General features: G+C 41.3%; 1 protein-coding gene across 1 annotated transcript in view; it reads left to right on the forward strand.

Annotated features, from left to right (window-relative positions):
- Positions 1-20,105, forward strand: part of LOC124606736 (fatty acyl-CoA hydrolase precursor, medium chain-like) — an 86,868-nt gene that overhangs the window by 55,583 nt on the left and 11,180 nt on the right. The window contains exons 6-8 of the mRNA XM_047138768.1: positions 837-993; positions 4,283-4,449; positions 6,197-6,338. Coding sequence (XP_046994724.1) covers positions 837-993; positions 4,283-4,449; positions 6,197-6,338 — 466 coding nt within the window. The remainder of the gene's footprint in view (positions 1-836; positions 994-4,282; positions 4,450-6,196; positions 6,339-20,105) is intronic.

The raw sequence follows: 20,105 nt of genomic DNA on the forward strand, positions 1-20,105 counted from the left end.
TGAATAGTTTCATGCCTATGTCGTCTTGCTGTGCAGTTCCCAATCGGAATTTTATTCTGAGTTAGAGGAGCGAGATCTAGAGAAGAATAACATCCCGATATCCATATTAAGACACCTTATAAATTTAGCTCCTATATTTATCAATTTAAGCATTTAAATTTGTAACTATCCGTTTAACTTGTAGGTAATACCAATGGGACACAGTGTAGTCACTGACTGGTATCATTTGATGCCATCAATTCATTGCAGTTTGAGAGTGAAAGTGGTATTCACAATAATCTTAAAATCAAAACTGATTTATGTTATTCTATAGCGAATCTACTCTTGACGGATACAGGCTTGATAAGTAAGACAGATCTTTCGAAACAGTTAAGTAATTATCAAAATAAGTAATTGAAACAAGTAAAAAGTAAGTGACTTATAAAGAAAATTCCACACGTAACGTTCTTGCTCTCTCTGTCTCTCTCTGCGACATCTTTGGGGATAGAAGAATACGGAATATAATATTCACCATATCATTATGTTTTTCTAGTCATGCTAAGATATTCTTGGATTAAATGTGATATTTACTAACTGATACGTTTGATAGATATTCTTCACCGGCTAGACATGGCACACGCGTGAAATTTTTTTCAGGCGAAATGAAATAAAAGTATGTTTGAGGTTCTAACGATTATAGGAATTCGATGAATAGAGATGGTTGCAATAAAGAGCGCCTATCAAAGCAAGTAATGCATTTTTTCTGTAGATTAGTTTCCCAGCGTTTAACGCATTTTTATTATGACTTCTGTGCTAGAGCATTACTGTATCATGATGGGTTTATGATTTTGTTGCAGGCGTCGTTCTTGACTCCTGTTATACCATTCCGGCCAACAGTCGAGGCTGACCGGAAAGGCGCGTTTCTACCCAGACATCCACTGAACTTGGAACGCCACACAGCTCTACCGTGGTTGGTAGGGGTCACTAAAGATGAAGGATGCTTGTTCACAGCAGGTGACTTTTTTTCGCTATGTTGACGACAATGATAACAGATAGGTGATATGGTGGAAGTTATAATGATATAGATCGAGATGCCGTGTGCATTAGTTACGTAATATGAATAATTGTTCATAATCTGCACACAGTATTATTTTCCACGTAATGCATCGGCTATGGTATATTAGCAGTTTCTGGAAGGAAAGACATTTACGTTTCTTTCAGTGTTGACATGCTTCCCAAATAAACTGAAGCTTAATATACTGTTGTTGTGGTTTTAACTGCTAGTACAGCCTGTAGACTGAGACTGTTACACATAATGGCTTCAAAATCCTTATCATAGCTTTTGCGTCCTATCGTATGACATTCTGAACGAGGCCGCCCATTGGTCGAGGTACTATGCTGACGATGTTGTGTTTAAGACACAAGCATCTGATTAGTTCAATATTAGGATATTTGTGGTAGGATTTGTACAATGAAAGAACCAAAACAACTGGACTCTCTTTCTCTCGGAGAATTGTACGTGGATGATGCTGTTGGAGACAAAGAAGTCGCGACGCTAGAAAATTGTAGCGAAATGTAGGAAGACCTGGAGATGATCGACGCTTGGTGCAGCCCCTCACAATAAACAAATGCAGCGTATTGCGAATACATGGACACAATAAACCCTTTATTGTAAAACTACAATTGCAGAACAGCCACTGGAAGCAGTTGCATCCATAAAATATCTAGGAGTATACGAATTTACGGATTTTAATGGAAAGACCACATAAAATTAATTGCGAGTAACGTGGATGCAAGAATGAGATTTATTGGAACAATCCTCAGGAAATGTAGTCCATCAACAAAGAGAGTAATTTACAAAACATTGGTTCGAAAGATACTTGAATGTTGCTCGTCAGATAGCACTGATAGATGAAATAGAGATGGTCCAAAGAAGCTCAGCGCGTTTCCGTTTCGTTACAGTTTCATTCAGTAAGCATGAAAGAGTCACAAAGACGATCAACCAACTCCAGTGGGAGATGCTGCGAGAGAAAGGTTCTGCATCACGGTATAGTTTATTGTTAAAGTTGTGAGTCAGTGCGTCCCTAGAAGAGCCAACAAGTACAGGATGTTTAAAAAAACGCGGCGAATACTTTGAGAGGTGGTAGTACTCATCGAAACAAGAAAATAAGCTCAATGAGCATGGGTCCGGAAATGCATACTTTTTGCGATAAACAACGATTTACAGGAGGTGTTGAATGTGGCGTCCATTCATGACAAGCACCCCTCTGCCCTCTGGCGTAAGGAATGACACACCTTTGTAGTATACCCAGTTGTTGCTGTAACTGCTGGCACGCATTGAAGACGCAACATTGTAGCGTCCGGACATCGTTGACTGGCGTCGTATAGACCAATTCCTTCAAATGTTCCCATAACCAAAAGTCTATGGGACTGAGATCTGGGGAACGAGAAGGGCAAGGTGTGCCGCCCCCCCCTCCCCCCCCCCCCCCCTCCCCAACCAAACGACAAATCCAGCGGTTCTGAAATGTCGTGTCAGGTGTTCGCGCACATTGTGACGAAAGTGTGCTGATGGGCCATCCTGCATGAACCACATATGTATTCGTTGCTGCAGTGGCACAGCCTCCAGCAAAGTACGCAATTCATTAATGAGAAATTCCGAATAATGCACCCGAGTTAGCCTTTCTGGTAGCACGTATGGCCCTACTAATCTATTGGCAAGGGCGCCAGCCGATGCGTTGACTGAGAACCAGTGTTGATGCCCTCTTTCCTAAATTGAAAAGGGGATTTCAACCTGCGCAAGCATGCTGGTATGGAAGTTCACAACATCATCTCTCGTGAATCCTGCCTCATCGATAAATAAAATCTTGGATATGAACAGTGGATCTGCGACACCCTTCTGCAACTGCCATTGACAGAGCCGCTGTCTGCTATGATGATCCTGTGGTCTTAGGGCCTGAACACACTCTAGATGATATGGGTATGGTAGTTGTTCATGAAGTACTCCACAGATAAGAGAATGAGACACGTTTTCTGCTGCTGATATTCGTCGCACACTGGTCTCGGGTTTCTTCCACTGAATGTAGCACCCGCTCCTCCATGTCAGGCGTGCAGACTGTGCGGGGTCTTCCACTGTCAGTCTTCCGAGATTCAAGGGAACCTGTGTCCCTCAGACGTTGGAAAAGTCTGCCAAATAGCTTATCAGAGGGCACTCTGCGCTGTGGATACTTTTCGGCGTAGAGGGCATGGGCTCGCAGGCTGCATCCATTTGTTAAACAATAGCAAAGTATCATATCGACTATTTCACTTGTCGAGTAGTAGGCTTCCATTGGTAACAAGTGGTGGAGGAGAAGAAATGTACTACACCATTTGTACGTACAACAGTGCAATGACAATAAACAAGTAAGTGAATCCGCATTTGGAAGACGGTAAAACACCATAGTACGTACCCTGAGTTGACAATACTGTAGAATAACGCACACTAACACGACGAAAACTTACGCAGCCTACAACCCGACTCGAACCACACAACTGGCTGCAGACCACCTACTGGTAGGTAGAGAAGTGGGAGTAAGAAATCTTACTACCCTGGCGACACATTTGACGGAGCGTCAATGCGCTACTGTGCTAATATCTGCAACCAAGTGTCGTGCACCCCTTCCTATGAACATGCGTTTATCTTGGAAAGTATGCGATCCCAGATCCATGTTTATAGGACTTATTTTTCTTGTTTCGATGAGTGCTATCGCCTCTCAAAGTATCATACTTTTTTTTTTAACACTTCATATATTGCTCTCTCCTAGTGTGTCTCGCGAAAAGACCGTGAAAATATTGTTAGCGAGATTCGAGCCCATACGAAGGTTTACCGGAAGTCGTTCTTCCAGCTAACTACTTGCTACTGCAACAGGAAAGGGGGAAAGTGACAGTGGTCACAAACTACCCTCCACGCACACCGTAAGCAGAGTTGCGGAGTATAGATGTAGATGTTGAATGTCTCCATATGTCCGTGGAATTACGATCCATAGGAAATAGAACGGTTGCCTTGTAGAGTTCTGGAGAACGCGGACGTTATATCCTACTATTTGTTACTGAAATTTCGTGTCATTGTCAGGCCACATTTGCTATACTGGCTGAATTGATCAAGGCTGTTACTGTTTTGGGTTTATTAGATTGCTACCAATATCCTAATGAATATCACAACAAATTGACACTTAAAAATATTATCAGTACCTTCTGTGAATGTTTGGATATTGATCTTTAGTAACTATATGCACTAAGAGGTATTATGTCTTGTTGTGTTTTCCAGCTCTAGCCTTAAATAGCACACTATTGCAAGAATTTCAGCACGACGGCAAGAAAATCCTTCCCATGTCTCTATCTTACGATGTGTCGCCGCAAGTCGAATTCATTACAGAGAAGATATACAATTTCTACTTCCCGTCTGGGGAACTTACTTACAGCAAAACCACTGAGGTAAGCAGATCTTTTTAGAATTCTGAGTCACATATCTATCTGAGTTTTTCGTGTAAGTGTGCTATTCAAGATGTGATTTCTGAGAAATTTATGGAAAAATGCTTTACTGTGTAACAATTACTCAACGTTCCAGCCGTTTCAACAGGAGCAAATTCCTTAGGAGCAAAATATGACACCAAAATAAAACAGGAATTAATCCATCTATTGTTAACAAAACAGACAGCTAAGTAACTTAAAGTATAGGCTGATCTATCTATTCCAAACGTTAGACTTGGAATATCATGCCTTGTAAATAGATCACCAACAAATTAGTCGCTAATTATTCTTCCTGCAGTAGTGATAATAGCCAACACGCAATGTACAACATGGATGGCGTAAGCGTGTAAGATATTATTAAAGACTCTCTCAGAATTGAAAGAGAAGAGGTTGTAATTAAGATCTTCCACCACTTCAACAGGTTGTAATTGTAACTATTAATAAGCACTGCGGATCTTCAGTGATCTTATCTTACTCTCTTATTAGTTGTACTGTTAGATGGTTATCAGGATCTGATTCTGCAGGTATTTTATGGTAGCGACTCTGAAGTGCTGCAATTATATATACTCCCTCGCAATTCCTACTAAGAGTTTAAGTTTCGCAACATTATCAATAATGCCAATTTTCAAATGTCTAGAATGCAAAATAAGTGTAAACAGTGATACTGACACCACGATAGAACTAATTATTAGATTCATAATTGGGCAGTGTACACACTTTTGAAGAGCAAAACAAGGAAGGAAAGTAAATAAAACTGCACAGAACAATCGACTTCGCTGTATAAAAGCGAAAGTTGGACACTTATGCAAAAAGAGGCTTCGACAGTGCAGTCCACTGAAGTGACTTTTCTTTGATTTGTTAAGAAATAATTCATGGAAAATAAAGAACGAAAATGTATGGGTTGATGTAAATGAATACGGTGGCATGTATTAGGTGAGTACATCTCCTTCTGGCAAGAGAGTGCTAGAAAGACACAAAAGATGGACAACAGAACAGGGGGGTGGTGATATTTATTATTTCATGTTCTGCATAAACTTTTACCTCACTTAATTTCCCTGGAGTTTACATTTTCAAAATTTATTTTACAAACAGGAAAATCACACTGCATTTGCAGTAATGACTTGGGTACCAACCAGAGCATAAAAATGAACGGTTTTTAACATGACAAACTAAATTTTGACTACTGCATTCCTTTTTATTGTTGATACCATTTGAATAATTTTATTTTATACAATGGATTTCCAGATATTTGAACGGACCTGAGAAAAACGCATCACTGACACTCTTCAGGCACACGATGACGCGACCATGTTAGGTAATGCACTACCGCATACATACTAAAAAGGTAACAATGTAACCATAATCAGTGCATGGGCAGCGTTAAGACACTCCGTAAAATAGACTGTCAATGACTTTCAAATATTAAGTAAAAAATCGCAGTTATGTTCATCACCTTCAACTTCAGATATCCTCTTCCAGATTTAATCTCTTTTTTGCAATGGAATGAAACAATAACATTTGGTAATGAATAAAACATGAAACTAATAAATACAGCAGCTCTTTTTCGAACTGGGATGATACAATGTCCGAAGATGAGCCATTAAGTTCGAATTTTTTTTGTGTAATGAGCAACAAATAAATAGGAGTAGTATGATACAAAGCTATCTGCTAACTAATGCAACTGTGATTTTCCATTTCTTTTCCTCTTTAGCTATATTCTGATGCATTATTTAATTGGAACACGGATGAAGCTGTCAGGAAGTATAAAGACGTGGCTCCAGTTTATTACTACATGTTTTCATACCAGGGGGAGCTCGGAGCGGAAGCTTTGCTTGGAGTACAGGAAGATTTAGGTAAGAATCCACAGCAGATCCTTAAGTGCATAAAAGGTAACAATGTAGTCTTTTCGGTAATCTTTTCAAACTGAATGTTGTGATGTTGCTTATTTTGAAAGTGAACTGATTTGAATTGTAGCTTTTAAAACATAGTTTTTGTCCTCTACTGCAGTGACGGTCTTTGATCAACAACACAGACTGGCAATACATCCTATCAACGAGCGTAAAGTGAAAGACCGTCGACGCTTCAAATTCTCGTATCCTCCTTATATCATCAACCAAGATTCAGCAACCGAGGCGGAACAGTAATTAAGACAAGCATTCACTTTCGAAAGGAATGCAGTTCAAATCCTTGTTCGGGCATCGAGATTTAATTTTTCCGTCCTTTACGGTCATGGTCGATTTCTTTTCTTACTATTACGAATCATTAAATTCTAGTCTCCCTTCTTCTGTCTCACACGTTATAGTTTGGCGTTGGTGACGGTGAAGATGATTATGACAACGATGATGATGACGACGACATTTGAATAAGTCCTATTGTGTAAGTTGCTGTTTCTTAATATGTCTCTGCCACCGAAGAAGGACGGCATCCCCACTTTTGAGAAAATCCTTTTTTCTTGAGTCATCAGTCTTCTGACTGGCTGATGCGGTCTGTCACGAATTCCCCTCCCGTGCCAACCTTTTCATCTCCGAGTAGCACCTGCAACCTATGTCCTCAAATTATTTGCTAGTTGTATCCCAGCCTTTATCTCCCTCTACAGTTCTTATTCTCTACAGCTTCTTCTAGTAACATGGAAATTATTCTCTGATGTCTTAACAGATGTCCTGTCATCCTGTACCTTCTTCTTCCCAGTGTTTTTCAAATATTCTTTTCTTCGTCGATTCAGCGGAGAGCCTCCTCATTCCTTATTTTATCAGTCCATCTAATTTTCAACATTCTTCTGTAGCACCACATCTCAAATGATGTGTTGTGTTTTCCCACAGACCACGTTTCACTGCCACACAACGCTGTGCTCCAAACGTACAGTCTCAGAAATTTCTTCCTCAGAGTAAGACGTATGTTTGATGTTAATGGACTTCTCTTGGCCAGGAATGCCCTTTTTGACAGCGCTAGTCTGCTTTTTATGTCCTCCTTGCTCCGTACGCCATTGGTTATTTTGCTACCAAGTTAGCAGAATTCCTTAATTTCGTGATCACCAGTTATAATGTTAAGTTTCTCACTATTTTCATTCCTGCTATTTCTTATTACTTTCCTACTTCTCCAGTTTACTCTCAGTCCATATTCTGTACTCATTATACTGTTCAAGACCATTCAAAGTTCCTGTAGTTCTTCTTCACTTTCACTGAGGATAGAAATGTCATCAGCGAATCTTAGGATTGATATCCTTTCACCTTGAATTCTAATCCCACTCTTGAACCTCTTTTTTAATTTCTATCATAGCCCCCTTGACATACAGACTGAACAGCAGGGGCGAAGACTACCCTTTTTGAGGGGGGTAGGACGTCAAACGGGTCGACTTGGAGCAGGAGAGGCATCACAGGACATTTTAATTTCCAGTGTCTATACTTTTGCAAATAAATTCATCAAACTTTGTCCGCATCCCCAGGAAGGATTCAGGATTTACATCCATTGCCGTGGAAGTTCGAAAACATAACAAAATAAATTTTTTTACGTGCGAAATTTCATCATTTTTTCACTTACTAATGGCTGCATTTGTTGCTATAGGTACACTTTTCTTCATAAGTTAGAGAGATTCTTCGATGAATTTTGCACAGCATACATACCATACTCACAGGTGTATGAAACTCTAGAATTTATTTAATTTATGAAAAAACTTAATCTTTAGAAAAAAAAAACAAATTTTATAGTTAATTACCTCAATTCTTACCACAGTTTTTAATAGATTTGGAAAATTCTAGAGTTTCATACACCTTTAAGTATGGTTTGTATGCTGTGCAAAAATCATCGAAGAATCTCTCTTACTTATGAAGAAAAGTGTACCTACAGCAACAAATGCTGTCATTAGTAAGTGAAAAAATGAAGAAATTCACATGTAAAAAAAAAAAAAAAATTCATATGTTTTCGAACTTCTACTGCTAAGAGTGTGAATTCTGAATCCTTCCTGGTCATGCTGACAAAGTTTTATGAATTTATTTGTAAAAGTATAGATAGTGGAAATTTAAATGTTTAGTGGTGCATCTCCTGCTCCAAGTCGGCCTGTTTGACATCCTACCCCCCTTAATTCGTGCAGTTCGTACTTGGTCTTCCACTCTCACTATTCTCCGTTGATTCTTGTACATATTTTATATTTGGTAGTAAACCTTTCGGGATGTGAGGTCGTGGTCCAAGAGGCGCAGTCCTGCCGACTGTCGGCTAGACTGAGTTGAGGAGTGCCTCTGAGGATGTCTGCCCCAGTTCTGGACGAAACGTCAGGAACATAAGTGTTACTTGGACCACGACCCTACAACCCGAAAGGTTTACTAGCAGCTATGTCATCCGGTCGTGAGAGCCTTCATTCTATGATCATATTTTATATTACCTGTCTTTCCCTGCAGCTGAAACGTCCCCTTAGAAAAATTATACATGACTGTGCTTAAACTGACACACAATATTTTTTAGCGCAACGCAATCTGACTTTCAATAATCCCTACAAAAGAATGGCCCTGACTAAGATTAACCTATACCTTTCAAAAATCACTTACCTCACAAAAATCTTCGTTACTCGAACTACTGCAATACAGCGAGCGCCACTACTGCCAGCTAAATAAAAGATTCTAATTACTGAAGGCACTAACTACTGATAGGCATAGTTAGCAAATGAAAGATTTTGATAGAGAACAAACAATGTATCCAGTCTTACAAATTTACTGTCTCTGTCCAGATCATCCGCTCTCAAAAATCCGCCATCTCATTTCCCCACATCCACCACTGCGGGGGGCTCACCTCCAGCTGCGCAACGCTACGCGCTGTTAACAGCCAACTGCCCAACACTACAATAGCCAACAACAATGCAAACCAGCCACAGATTGCACACAGCACAGCCAGTGATTTTCTGTAGAGCGCTACGTGGCGTTACCAATATAAAAACCTAAACAGCCTACTTACACAGCTTACAACCTATTTTCCTCAGTATATCGAATATCTTGCACCATTTTACATTGTCGAACGCTTTTTCTAGATCGACAAATCCTACGATCGTGTGTCTTCATTTTTCTTCGGTCTTGCTTCTGTTATCATCTGCAACGTCGGAACTAGGACTGTTGATATTTTCAAAAATGTCGGGAATCCGATATATCGATATTTGAAAATATATCATCATAAGTCCTCGATAAGTTGGAAAAAGTATCGAATATCGATACGTCGATGGAGAAAATATCTATGTACTGGCCTATATAAAGATCGGCTGCACATTGTAATCGTACCGCTGGTTTTAGAGCTGTATATTTACGTACTGAGTTCTTATTAGATATTCTGTACATCAATAAGCTGGCAGCATGCGTATCCTCCTTAGCGCAAGGATTGAAGGGAAAACGATGCACTTTCACGCTCGACGATAACCACTTTGTTGGTAACTGCATGTAAGTGATACAATAAAAGTTGTCCGATGTGTCCATCATTTGGTTTCGTCACACATCGGATCTGTACAGAACTCTTCACGTCGACTTCCCTGTTTTTTCATTTCTGCGAACGCCAGCGACCTACCAACTGTAGTGTCAAAACTGCGGGGTGATGTTAAACATTGAAGTTTCTGTTGGTAGCGCCGACCGCCGATTACATCCAGCATTTTCCCTCAGACGTCTCCACCAACCATAAGGACCAATCTTGTCATTTAGAGTTTTGTTCATTATTTTCAGCAACTGTTTCTGAAGAATGCCGAAGTGAAGAAATAGCACATTAGTGAAATTGAAAATTGTTTTGTAACGGAACTGGTGTGGTATTTCCTCACATCGGATTCTTGTTATTCCATTCACTCCGCGACCGCCCCCCCCCCCCATTCCTCCCTACCCCCAGCCCCACCCAGTGCAACAATAAGTAATAAGACTCCTTCGCACTGTTAAAACTAAATTTTGTTTTACTACAACTTCAAAAAGAACAATTTCAAATATTTACCGAAAATTGTGAAAAAAATATAATATGAAATAAAAATATCGCCATCCGATATTGCCATTTTGATATCGATATCTCGGTGAAAGAAATATCTCGGCTATATACCGATATTTTTTGGGGAATGTATCGACGTATCGATACTGTATCAACGGCCCTAGTCGGAACTGCCTCTATGGTGCTTTTACCTTTCCTAAAGCCAAACTGATCGACATGTAACATATCCCCAGTTTTCCTTTCCATTCTTCTGTATAATATTCTTGTCAGCAACTTCGATGCATGAGCTGTTGAGTTGATTATGCGATAATTCTTGCACTTTTCGGCTCTTGCAGTGTGGGGAATTGTGTGGATGGTGTTTTTCGAAAGTCTGGTGATATATCACCAGTCTCATACATTCTACACCCTAACGTGAACCAACGTAAATAACCGTTTTGTTGACACTTGACCCAATAATTTTAGAAACTGCGATGGAATGTTTTCTATCCCTTCTGCCATATTTGATTTTAAGTCTTCCAGAGCTCTCCTAAATTCTAACACTTGATCCACTATCTCTAACCCATCGGCTCCCATTTATTCTATCACGTCATGGGTAAGTCCTCACCCTCGTGCATGTTTTCAATGAACTCTTTCCATTTATGCGCCCTCTCCTCTGCATTTACCAGTGGGATTCCTATTGTATTCTTAATGTTATCGCCTTTGCTTTTAATTTCAGCGAAGACTGTTTTGACTTTTTCTCCCATAAGTCCAACCCCTCGTCCAAGTCGTGGGAGATGGGCAACGGCACAAAGTAGGGGACTGTCTATAGGGGCGATGTACAGCGGGGACTTCGTGTGCCCCAGGACCGCTACGGTAGCTGGGAAGGCCCTATGGGAACCCTGAAACGTGACGGCTAACGGGGCTCTGGTGAAGCTGCGATAGGCCTAGCAAGCCAGTAGTTGATAAATCAACTACTTTTAAAAAGGGAACATGCCTCGGATCACGGAACAGATTTAAAGAAAACCGACCAAGCAATGGAAAAGGATTACGAGATGGTTTACGACTGGGCACCTTAAACGTAAGGACTCTAACTGGGAAGTTAGAAGAAATTGTAGAAATGATGGAAAGGAGGAAATTGGACATCTTGGGACTTGCTGAGACTAGGTGGAGAGGAGTTGGTGAAAAACCACTAAGTAAAGGATGTAAACTGTACTGGATAGGGAATGAGAGGGGAAGAAATGGAGTGGCAATAGTGGTCAGAGAGGGTCTGCAGGAGGAGGTGGAAGGTATCAATGATCGAATGATAAAAGCCAGAGTACAAGTGAAAGGAAAAAGCATTGAAATCATCCAGGCATATGCCCCACAGGTGGGGTGTACAAAAAAGGAGAAGGAGGAATTTGAAGGTGACATGCAAAAGCAGCTAAATGGAGGTAATCAGATTATAATAGGGGACCTCAATGCACATGTTGGCACAGACAGGAAAGGATTCGAGGAGATAATGGGACCAGAGGGCTGGGGGAACCGAAATAGAGAAGGAAAATTGTTGCTGGAATTCTGCAAGAGGAATGGGCTGGCGATCGCAAATTCCTGGTACAAGAAGAGAAGTAGCCACAAAATAACTTGGTACAGTGGAGACTGGTCCCAAACTTCAGTAGTAGACTATGTACTAGTGGATAGGCAGATGATGAGCAGCCTCATAGATGTTAAGGTCATTCCATCTGAGGCCTTAGACAGTGACCATCGGCTGTTGGTAGCCACCCTGAGAGAGAAAAAAGATAGGAGGGCAACAGATATACAGGAGAAAAGGTTGAAGACATGGATGCTGAAAGAGGATGAACGGAGGACCCAGTACCAGACACTGATCAGGAAGAAGCTGCCAAAGGAAGATCAGGGAACAGTGGAAGAAGAATGGGGAGATTTTAAGAGGGCTCTAGTTGAGGCAGCTGAGACTGTGTGCGGAAGAACTAGCACAAAGAGGAGAAGTAAGGAAACCCCATGGTGGAACAACATATGTAAAGAGGCAGTACTTCGAAAGAACAAAGCCTTCAGAGAATGGTTCCAGACCCGAACAGAGGAAGCTAGGGTAAAACATAAGGAAAGCAAGAAAGCGGCACAGACCATAGTAAGGGCGGAGAAGAAGAAGTGGATGGAAAAATGGACAAGAATGTTAGAAGAGGACAGTGAAGGGAACAAAAAAGTACTTTACACCATGGTAAGATATAAGAGGAACGACAGAAGCGAGTGCCTGAGGATCATGGATAATAATGGAAGAGTTGTGGAGGAAATGCATGAGCTCAAAAAGATTTGGAAGGAGTTGAATGCCGCCAAGCGGGTAACTAACAGCGTTGGAGAGCCTAAGGCAGCAGACGATTATAATAGTGGGGAAATTGATGATCTAACTTGGAATGAAGTGGAAGAAGCCATAAGGAGGATGAAAGGGGGCAAGGCACCAGGTTGGGACGAAGTAACAGTGGATATGATACGAACAGCAGGAGAAGTAGGAACCGAGTGGCTATACAGAGTGCTGAGGGTGGTGTGGAAGGAGAACGGAATTCCTGAGGATTGGAAGGAAGGAATTATAGTCCCGGTCTTCAAGAAAGGGGATAAAAGGAGATGTGAGAACTACAGAGGAACACCCTGCTATGCCACTGTGGAAAAATCTATGAAAAGATCCTGGAGAAGAGAATAAGAAGCAGTATTGAAAGTAGACTGCAGGAGGAGCAGTATGGTTTCAGACCGGGAAGATCAACAACGGACCTCGTATTTGCGGTAAGGCAACTGCAGGAGAGGCACTATGAGTACGGGAAGGACTTAATCATGGCCTTTTTAGACATTGAGAAGGCGTATGACAGTATCTGTAGGGACAAGCTCTGGGATGTGCTGAACGCAAAAGGGATAGATGAAGAGATAACACGAAAAGTCAGAAAAATGTATGAGGGAAGTGAGAGTTGTGTGAAAGTGGGGAGGGAACGTACTGCATGGTTCAAGCTGGAAAATGGGCTGCGACAGGGAAGTGCACTTTCGCCTTTGTTGTTTATTATTGTTATGGATGAAATCCTACAGCAAGTATCAGATGCAATTGGAGATCATAAAATGAAAGCAGTGCTTTTTGCCGATGACCTGATGTTATGGGGAAATTGCGAGAAGGAGGTGCAAGAGCAGTTAGATGTATGGGAGGCAACGGCAGCACAATATGGAATGCATTTCTCTGCAAAGAAAAGTGAAATAATTGTCACAACAAGGAAGAAGAATAGGCCAAATGTGGATATAACTTGTGGAGGGGAAAAACTACAAGTGGTAGAGAACTTCAAGTACCTGGGAAGCATAATTGAAAGTAAGGGGGGAAACGCAATGGAAATAAATGAAAGGTGCAGAAAAGCAGGGCAGTTCTACAAATGCATTAGGGGGCTTATTTGGAGCAAGGAGGTGCCACAGAAATCCAAGGGAATTATATACCGAACCTACTTTGTCCCCATATTGGCATACGGAAGTGAGACATGGGTAATGCACAAAAGCGACAAAAGTAGAATACAGGCTAGTGAAATGAAGTTCCAGAGGAGCAGGTTGAGTGTAACAAGACGAGACAGATTGCGAAATGTGTATGTGAGGGAAAGACTAAAGGAGGAACCAGTACAGGACAGGGCAGAAAAATCAAGACTGCAGTGGTATGGACATATGAAGAGAATGGATGAGGGAAGAATTCCAAAGAGGATGTTTGATCTGCAACTGTAGGGGAAGAGGCCCAGAGGAAGACCAAGAGATAGATGGGTGAAGGGAGTGAAGGAATGTGTGACGAGAAGAGGAGAGAACTGGACGAAGGTGGAAGAGGGGGAATGGTGGAAAGACAGAACACGATGGAGAGGCTTGTGTTCCCGACAGACCCAGCCAGTGGCTGGAAACTGTCCAAGATGATGATGATGATGTATGCTGAGTTAGTCCCTCCGACAATCGTTTCTCCTTCGATTTCTTCATATTTTCATGTAGCTATCTCTTCTTACAAGGGAACCTCCCCATCGCACCCCCCTCAGATTTAGTTATAAGTTGGCACAGTGGATAGGCCTTGAAAAACTGAACACAGGTCAATAGAGAAAACAGGAAGAAGTTGTGTGGAACTACGAAAAAAATAAGCAAAATATACAAACTGAGTAGTCCATGCGCAACATATGCAACATCAAGGAGAACATGAGTTACGAGCGCCGTGGTCCCGTGGTTAACGTGAGCAGCTGTGAAACGAGAGATCCTTGGTTCAAGTCTTCCCTCGAGTAAAAATTTTACTTTCTTTATTTTCGCAAAGTTATGATCTGTCCGTTCGTTCATTGACGTCTCTGTTCACTGTAATAAATTTAGTGTCTGTTTTGCGACCGCACCGCAAAACCGTGCGATTAGTAGGCGAAAGGACGTGCCTCTCCAATGGGAACCGAAAACATTTGATCGCAAGGTCATAGGTCAACCGATTCCTCCACAGGAAAACACGTCTCATATATTATATACGACACTGGTGACGGCATGTGCGTCACATGACAGGAATATGTTGTCGACCCACCTAATTTGTACACTTGGCGAATGGGTAAAAAGATTCTTCTACCTTGCCCGATTTAGGTTTTCTTGTGGATGTGATAATCACTCCCAAAAAAGTGATTAAAACATAAGAATTTGTCACATAAACTGCAACAAATGAATGCAACAGTTTCGCAGTCGCACAGTTTTCCCTGTGCTCTGTCAAAACATATGTTTTTAACGTTTTCAAATTTTTCCGTGTGTAGACCGTCAAATCCTGCATATGTCCAAGCAAATCCGAACATGTCCTGGAATTTTGGAGAGCGAAGTTGATTATGTGTCAGTGCCTGAACTTTGATAACTGTCTGAAAATAAAAAATTAAACTTTTTACTCGAGGGAAGACTTGAACCAAGAACCTTTCGTTCCGCAGCTGCTCACGCTAAGCACGGGACCACGGCGCCCATAACGCACTATAACCTTGATGTTGCATATATTGCGCATCACGACTCAGTTTGTATATTTTGCTAATTTTTTTCGTAGTTCCACACAACTTCTTCCTGTTTTGTCGATTGATCTGTGTTCAGTTTTTCAAGGCCTATCCACTGTGCCAACTTGTAACTAAATCTGAGGGGGGTGCGATGGGGATGTTCCCTTGTTAGCTTCCTCGAACTTCTTATTTATTTCATTCCTAAATGACTTGAATTTCTGAATTTCCCTGAACATTTTTGTACTTCCTTCTTTCGTCATTCAACTGAAGTATTTCTTCTGCTACCCATGTTTTCTTCTCAGCTGCCTTCCTTATACCTAAGCTTTTCTCTCTACTTTTTCTGATTAGCATTCATCTTCAACTGAACTGCCTACTGAGCTATTCATTATCGCAGTATCTATAGCCTCAGATTACTTCAAGCGTATCTCTTCATTCCTTATTGTATCTCATTCCGTAGTACTTTCTTAGAAAATTCTACCACTCCGAATGGTCTGGATGGAATCTGAGAAGCCGAACACGCCAATTTAGAACTGATAGAAATATGGCGTAGCTTTTCAATTGTGGTACACCCCATGTCGAACTCTTAAGGGCGTCGACATGCGCTATACTATATTTGATTCAGTATGATTCGAAGTGTTCAGTTCTGACTACTACTGAATTCCTGGGTGGATTGCTGGATGAGCTGGCACGAATGAGTCCTAAATGCCATTTTGCATGTATCGCAAGGGACTAGTGTACTAGCGAAGGTTCGTCCAGCATTAAACTAATGTCCTTAGCTACTCTCATCAGGAGAAGTAAGTCTGGAGTTCTACGGGACGAAGAGTGGAATGTTGAATCCCTTAATCGTGCATGTCAGAGTACGTGAGAAGAGATATGGAAAGTAGCCGCGGTGGGAATCAGTGAAGCGTAGAAGAACAGTAATTCTGGTCTAGCGAGTAACAGGTTATCAATAGAAAATAAAAGAGGACTTACGTTGGAGTAGCTGTAGTACTGAATAAGGAGAGGAAATCTGAATGGCCTACTGTGAACAGCACAGTTAAGACATTATCATAGGCAAAATCGACAAAAAGCCACAGCGACACATGCAGTTTACTAGCTCTGCAGGTGAGGAAGAGTTTGAAAAAAAAAAGATGAAATAAATTTTTCAGTAGATTATGGGAAATGAATATTTCTGATGGAACAGTGGAATTCAGTAGTAGCAAAAGAAGACTATAAAAAGTAGTAGGTGATGGACAGGTAAAAAGAAGTGAAAGACAAAATTTGGCACGAAGCACAATTTATTCATTGATATAAATTGGTTTAAGAAGTTTTAAGATTTGTGAAACCTCGTTTCTTGGAGGAATAAAGAGAATAAAGTACGAATGGAAATTAATAGTTTTAAAGTATGATTGAGGAATCAGATTCGTGCCCATTTCCCTCACTTATTTAATTCATATTAGCTCATTCTCGGGCCATTATCGTTCTGAAGTCAAGATTTCATGATAGCACTGTATAGCACGCCAGTGTTGGTGTTCCGACATCCCAGAAGCACCCAGAAAAGATCTTAATCATTAAGTTGGAATCTTTTGCGTTTCCCACGCTCGTGCACTGCTGGCTACTGCTCCATACAGTACACGCCCGGTTTTATGCCAACACGTCCGAATCTCCAGGAAGGTGTATTTTTGCACAATTACAAGCTCCCTTTCCCTCGAAATCCTGTTGGGTAAGCTTTACGCGCAGATAATCCCCTTATCCTTGTTGTTAGTCGAGGCTTATTTTGAAACTTGATTCAGTTGCTCAGGAACAAAGCTATTCTTCCGTTCTTAATAACTACTGATTATTGATATTTAACTTAGAAGTTTATGTTAGTTCCTAAATAACCTAATGTGTCAACATGAGAGGCACTAGCTAACCTTTGTGTTTATAAGCATTTATAAACTAGGTACAATAAAAGAATTGAATTTAAAGCAACAGATAGTTAGGTATCGTTATTTGCTTGTACAGATATGATTTTACTCTTTGTATGTTTTATCCATATGTAATGTTGATTTTTTGAAACCATTTACCTTATTAGGCATCAACAGCACACTCATCTGCAGATTCTCTCGCTCTTGCGCCAGAGGAAACGACGAAACTAGAATCGCAGCCCGACAGGTTGTATACGGGTATAGACCTGGAGACACCGTGAGGTTTCAGGTAGATTATACAGTGGTAAGACAGATATTTTGCAACCAGTCTGTCAACTGCAGTGCAAAACAAATGTGAACTCTGACCATAACCATAATATGGTAATTATAAAATGAAGAAAAATTGCAGAAATGTAGAGGGCTCAGCAGATAAAGCCTAGATAAGTTGAAAGAACAATTACTGAGAGTTTCAAAAAGAGCATTAGTCAGCGACTAACTGAAATTTTGAAAAGAAGTCAACAGTACATTAATACGTCGTTTTGAGAGTTGAAATAGTAAAGACAGCAGCGGAGCAACTCGGCAGAAAGGCAGGAAGCGATATAAATTCTTGGATAACGCACAAGACATTGAATTTAACTGACGGCAGCTTCCTACAAAGCATGAAAAAGGGTGTACACACCTCTAAAACTGAGATTGTCAGACTCTGGAAAGTAGCAAAGCAGGAAGAGCTGGAGTGGAAATGCAAAACTGCGGAAACACGGATGACTGTGGAAAATGTATGGATGCCTCTTATAGTCTAATTACTTAAACCTCAGAAGAAAAGCGAAGCAGCGGTATGAACGTGAAGAGCTCACGTGGAAAGCCATTAGTTAACGCAGAAGAGAAGTCCGAAGGCTGAAAGATGGAGTGAGAGAGGAAGAAAACTGAAAAAAATGGAAGAAAGAAGTGGATGACTGTGAGATGAAGTGTGCGACACTGCTAGAATAGTTTGATAGCCTTGACTTTTTTACTAGGCTGAATACCCTCACACTTCAAGAAGACTGAAGTGATCGCAATACCAAAGAAAGCAGAGTCTGAGAGATAACAGTATTACTGGACCGGCAGCATGATAAGCCGTGTGCAAAATATTATCAGAAATTATCTAGTGAAGAATGGCAACTGCACTACGAAGTGCATTCAAGTTCTAAGGCCTCCGATTTTTTTTCTCCGGACTGGAAAGGGATAGAAACATGCGCATTGTTTTAAAATGAGGCGGCGTTCATTGTCAATACGTCCCAGAGATGGCAGCACCGTATGGCACATGGAATTTTACCGCCAGCGGCGAGAATGAGAACTGTTTTAAACACCTAAAATGGCGACGTTTTCCTTATTTGAACAGCGTGCAATCATTCGTTTTCTGAATTTGCGCGGTGTGAAACCAATTGAAATTCAGTTGAAGGAGACATGTGGTGATGTGTGTCGAAAGTGCGTTCGTGGGTGTGACAGTTTAATGAAGGCAGAACATCGTGTGACAACAAACCGAAACAACCTCGGGCTCGCACAAGCCGGTCTGACGACATGATCGAGAAAGTGGAGAGAATTGTTTTTGGGGATCGCCGAATGACTGTTGAACAGATCGCCTCCAGAGTTGGCATTTCTGTGGGTTCTGTGCACACAATCCTGCATGACGACCTGAAAATGCGAAAAGTGTCATCCAGGTGGGTGCCACGAAAGCTGACGGACTACCACATGGCTGCCCGTGTGGCATGTTGCCAAGCAATGTTGACGCACAACGACAGCATGAATGGGACTTTCTTTTTGTCGGTTGTGACAATGGATGAGACGTGGATGCCATTTTTCAATCCAGAAACAAAGCGCCAGTCAGCTCAATAGAAGCACACAGATTCACCACCACAAAAAAATTTCGGGTAACCCCCAGTGCTGATAAAATGATGGTGTCCATGTTCTGGGACAGCAAGGGCGTAATCCTTACCCGTTGGGTTCCAAAGGGCACTACGGTAACAGGTGCATCCTACGAAAATGTTTCGAAGAACAAATTCCTTCCTGCACTGCAACAAAAACGTCCGGGAAGGGCTGCACGTGTGCTGTTTCACCAAGACAACGCACCCGCACATCGAGCTAACGTTACGCAACAGTTTCTTCGTGATAACAACTTTGAAGTGATTCCTCATGCTCCCTACTAACCTGACCTGGCTCCTAGTGACTTTTGGCTTTTTCCATCAATGAAAGACACTCTCCGTGGCCGCACATTCACCAGCCATGCTGCAATTGCCTCAGCGATTTTCCAGTGGTCAAAACAGACTCCTAAAGAAGCCTTCGCCGCTGCCATGGAATCATGGCATCAGCGTTGTGAAAAATGTGTACGTCTGCAGGGCGATTACGTCGAGAAGTGATGCCAGTTTCATCGATTTCGGGTGAGTAGTTAATTAGAAAAAAAATCGGAGGCCTTAGAACTTGAATGCACCTCGTAGAAGGCAACCTGGGGCAAGATCTATTTGGGTTCTGGAGAGATGTGGGAACATGTCGGGGAATACTGACCTTACAATTATTCCTGAAAGAGATTTTGAAAATCTACATTTATAGCATTTGTAGATTTAGAATAAGCTTTTGACATAGTTCACTGGAATACATTGTTTGAAATTATGTTGTTATGAGAGATAAGATACGGAGAGCGAATGGGTATCAACAACTGTTACATAAACCAGACTGCAGTTATAAAAGTAGAAGATCATGAAAGGAAGGTGGAACTTGGGAAGGGAGTGAGAACGGGTTCTAGCTTATCCCCCACGTTATTCACTATCTAAATAGCTCAAAGAATACAGAAACCCAGGAG

This window comes from Schistocerca americana, chromosome 3 (assembly GCF_021461395.2).
Source record: "Schistocerca americana isolate TAMUIC-IGC-003095 chromosome 3, iqSchAmer2.1, whole genome shotgun sequence".
In the NCBI taxonomy this organism is placed as follows: Eukaryota; Metazoa; Arthropoda; class Insecta; order Orthoptera; family Acrididae; genus Schistocerca; species Schistocerca americana.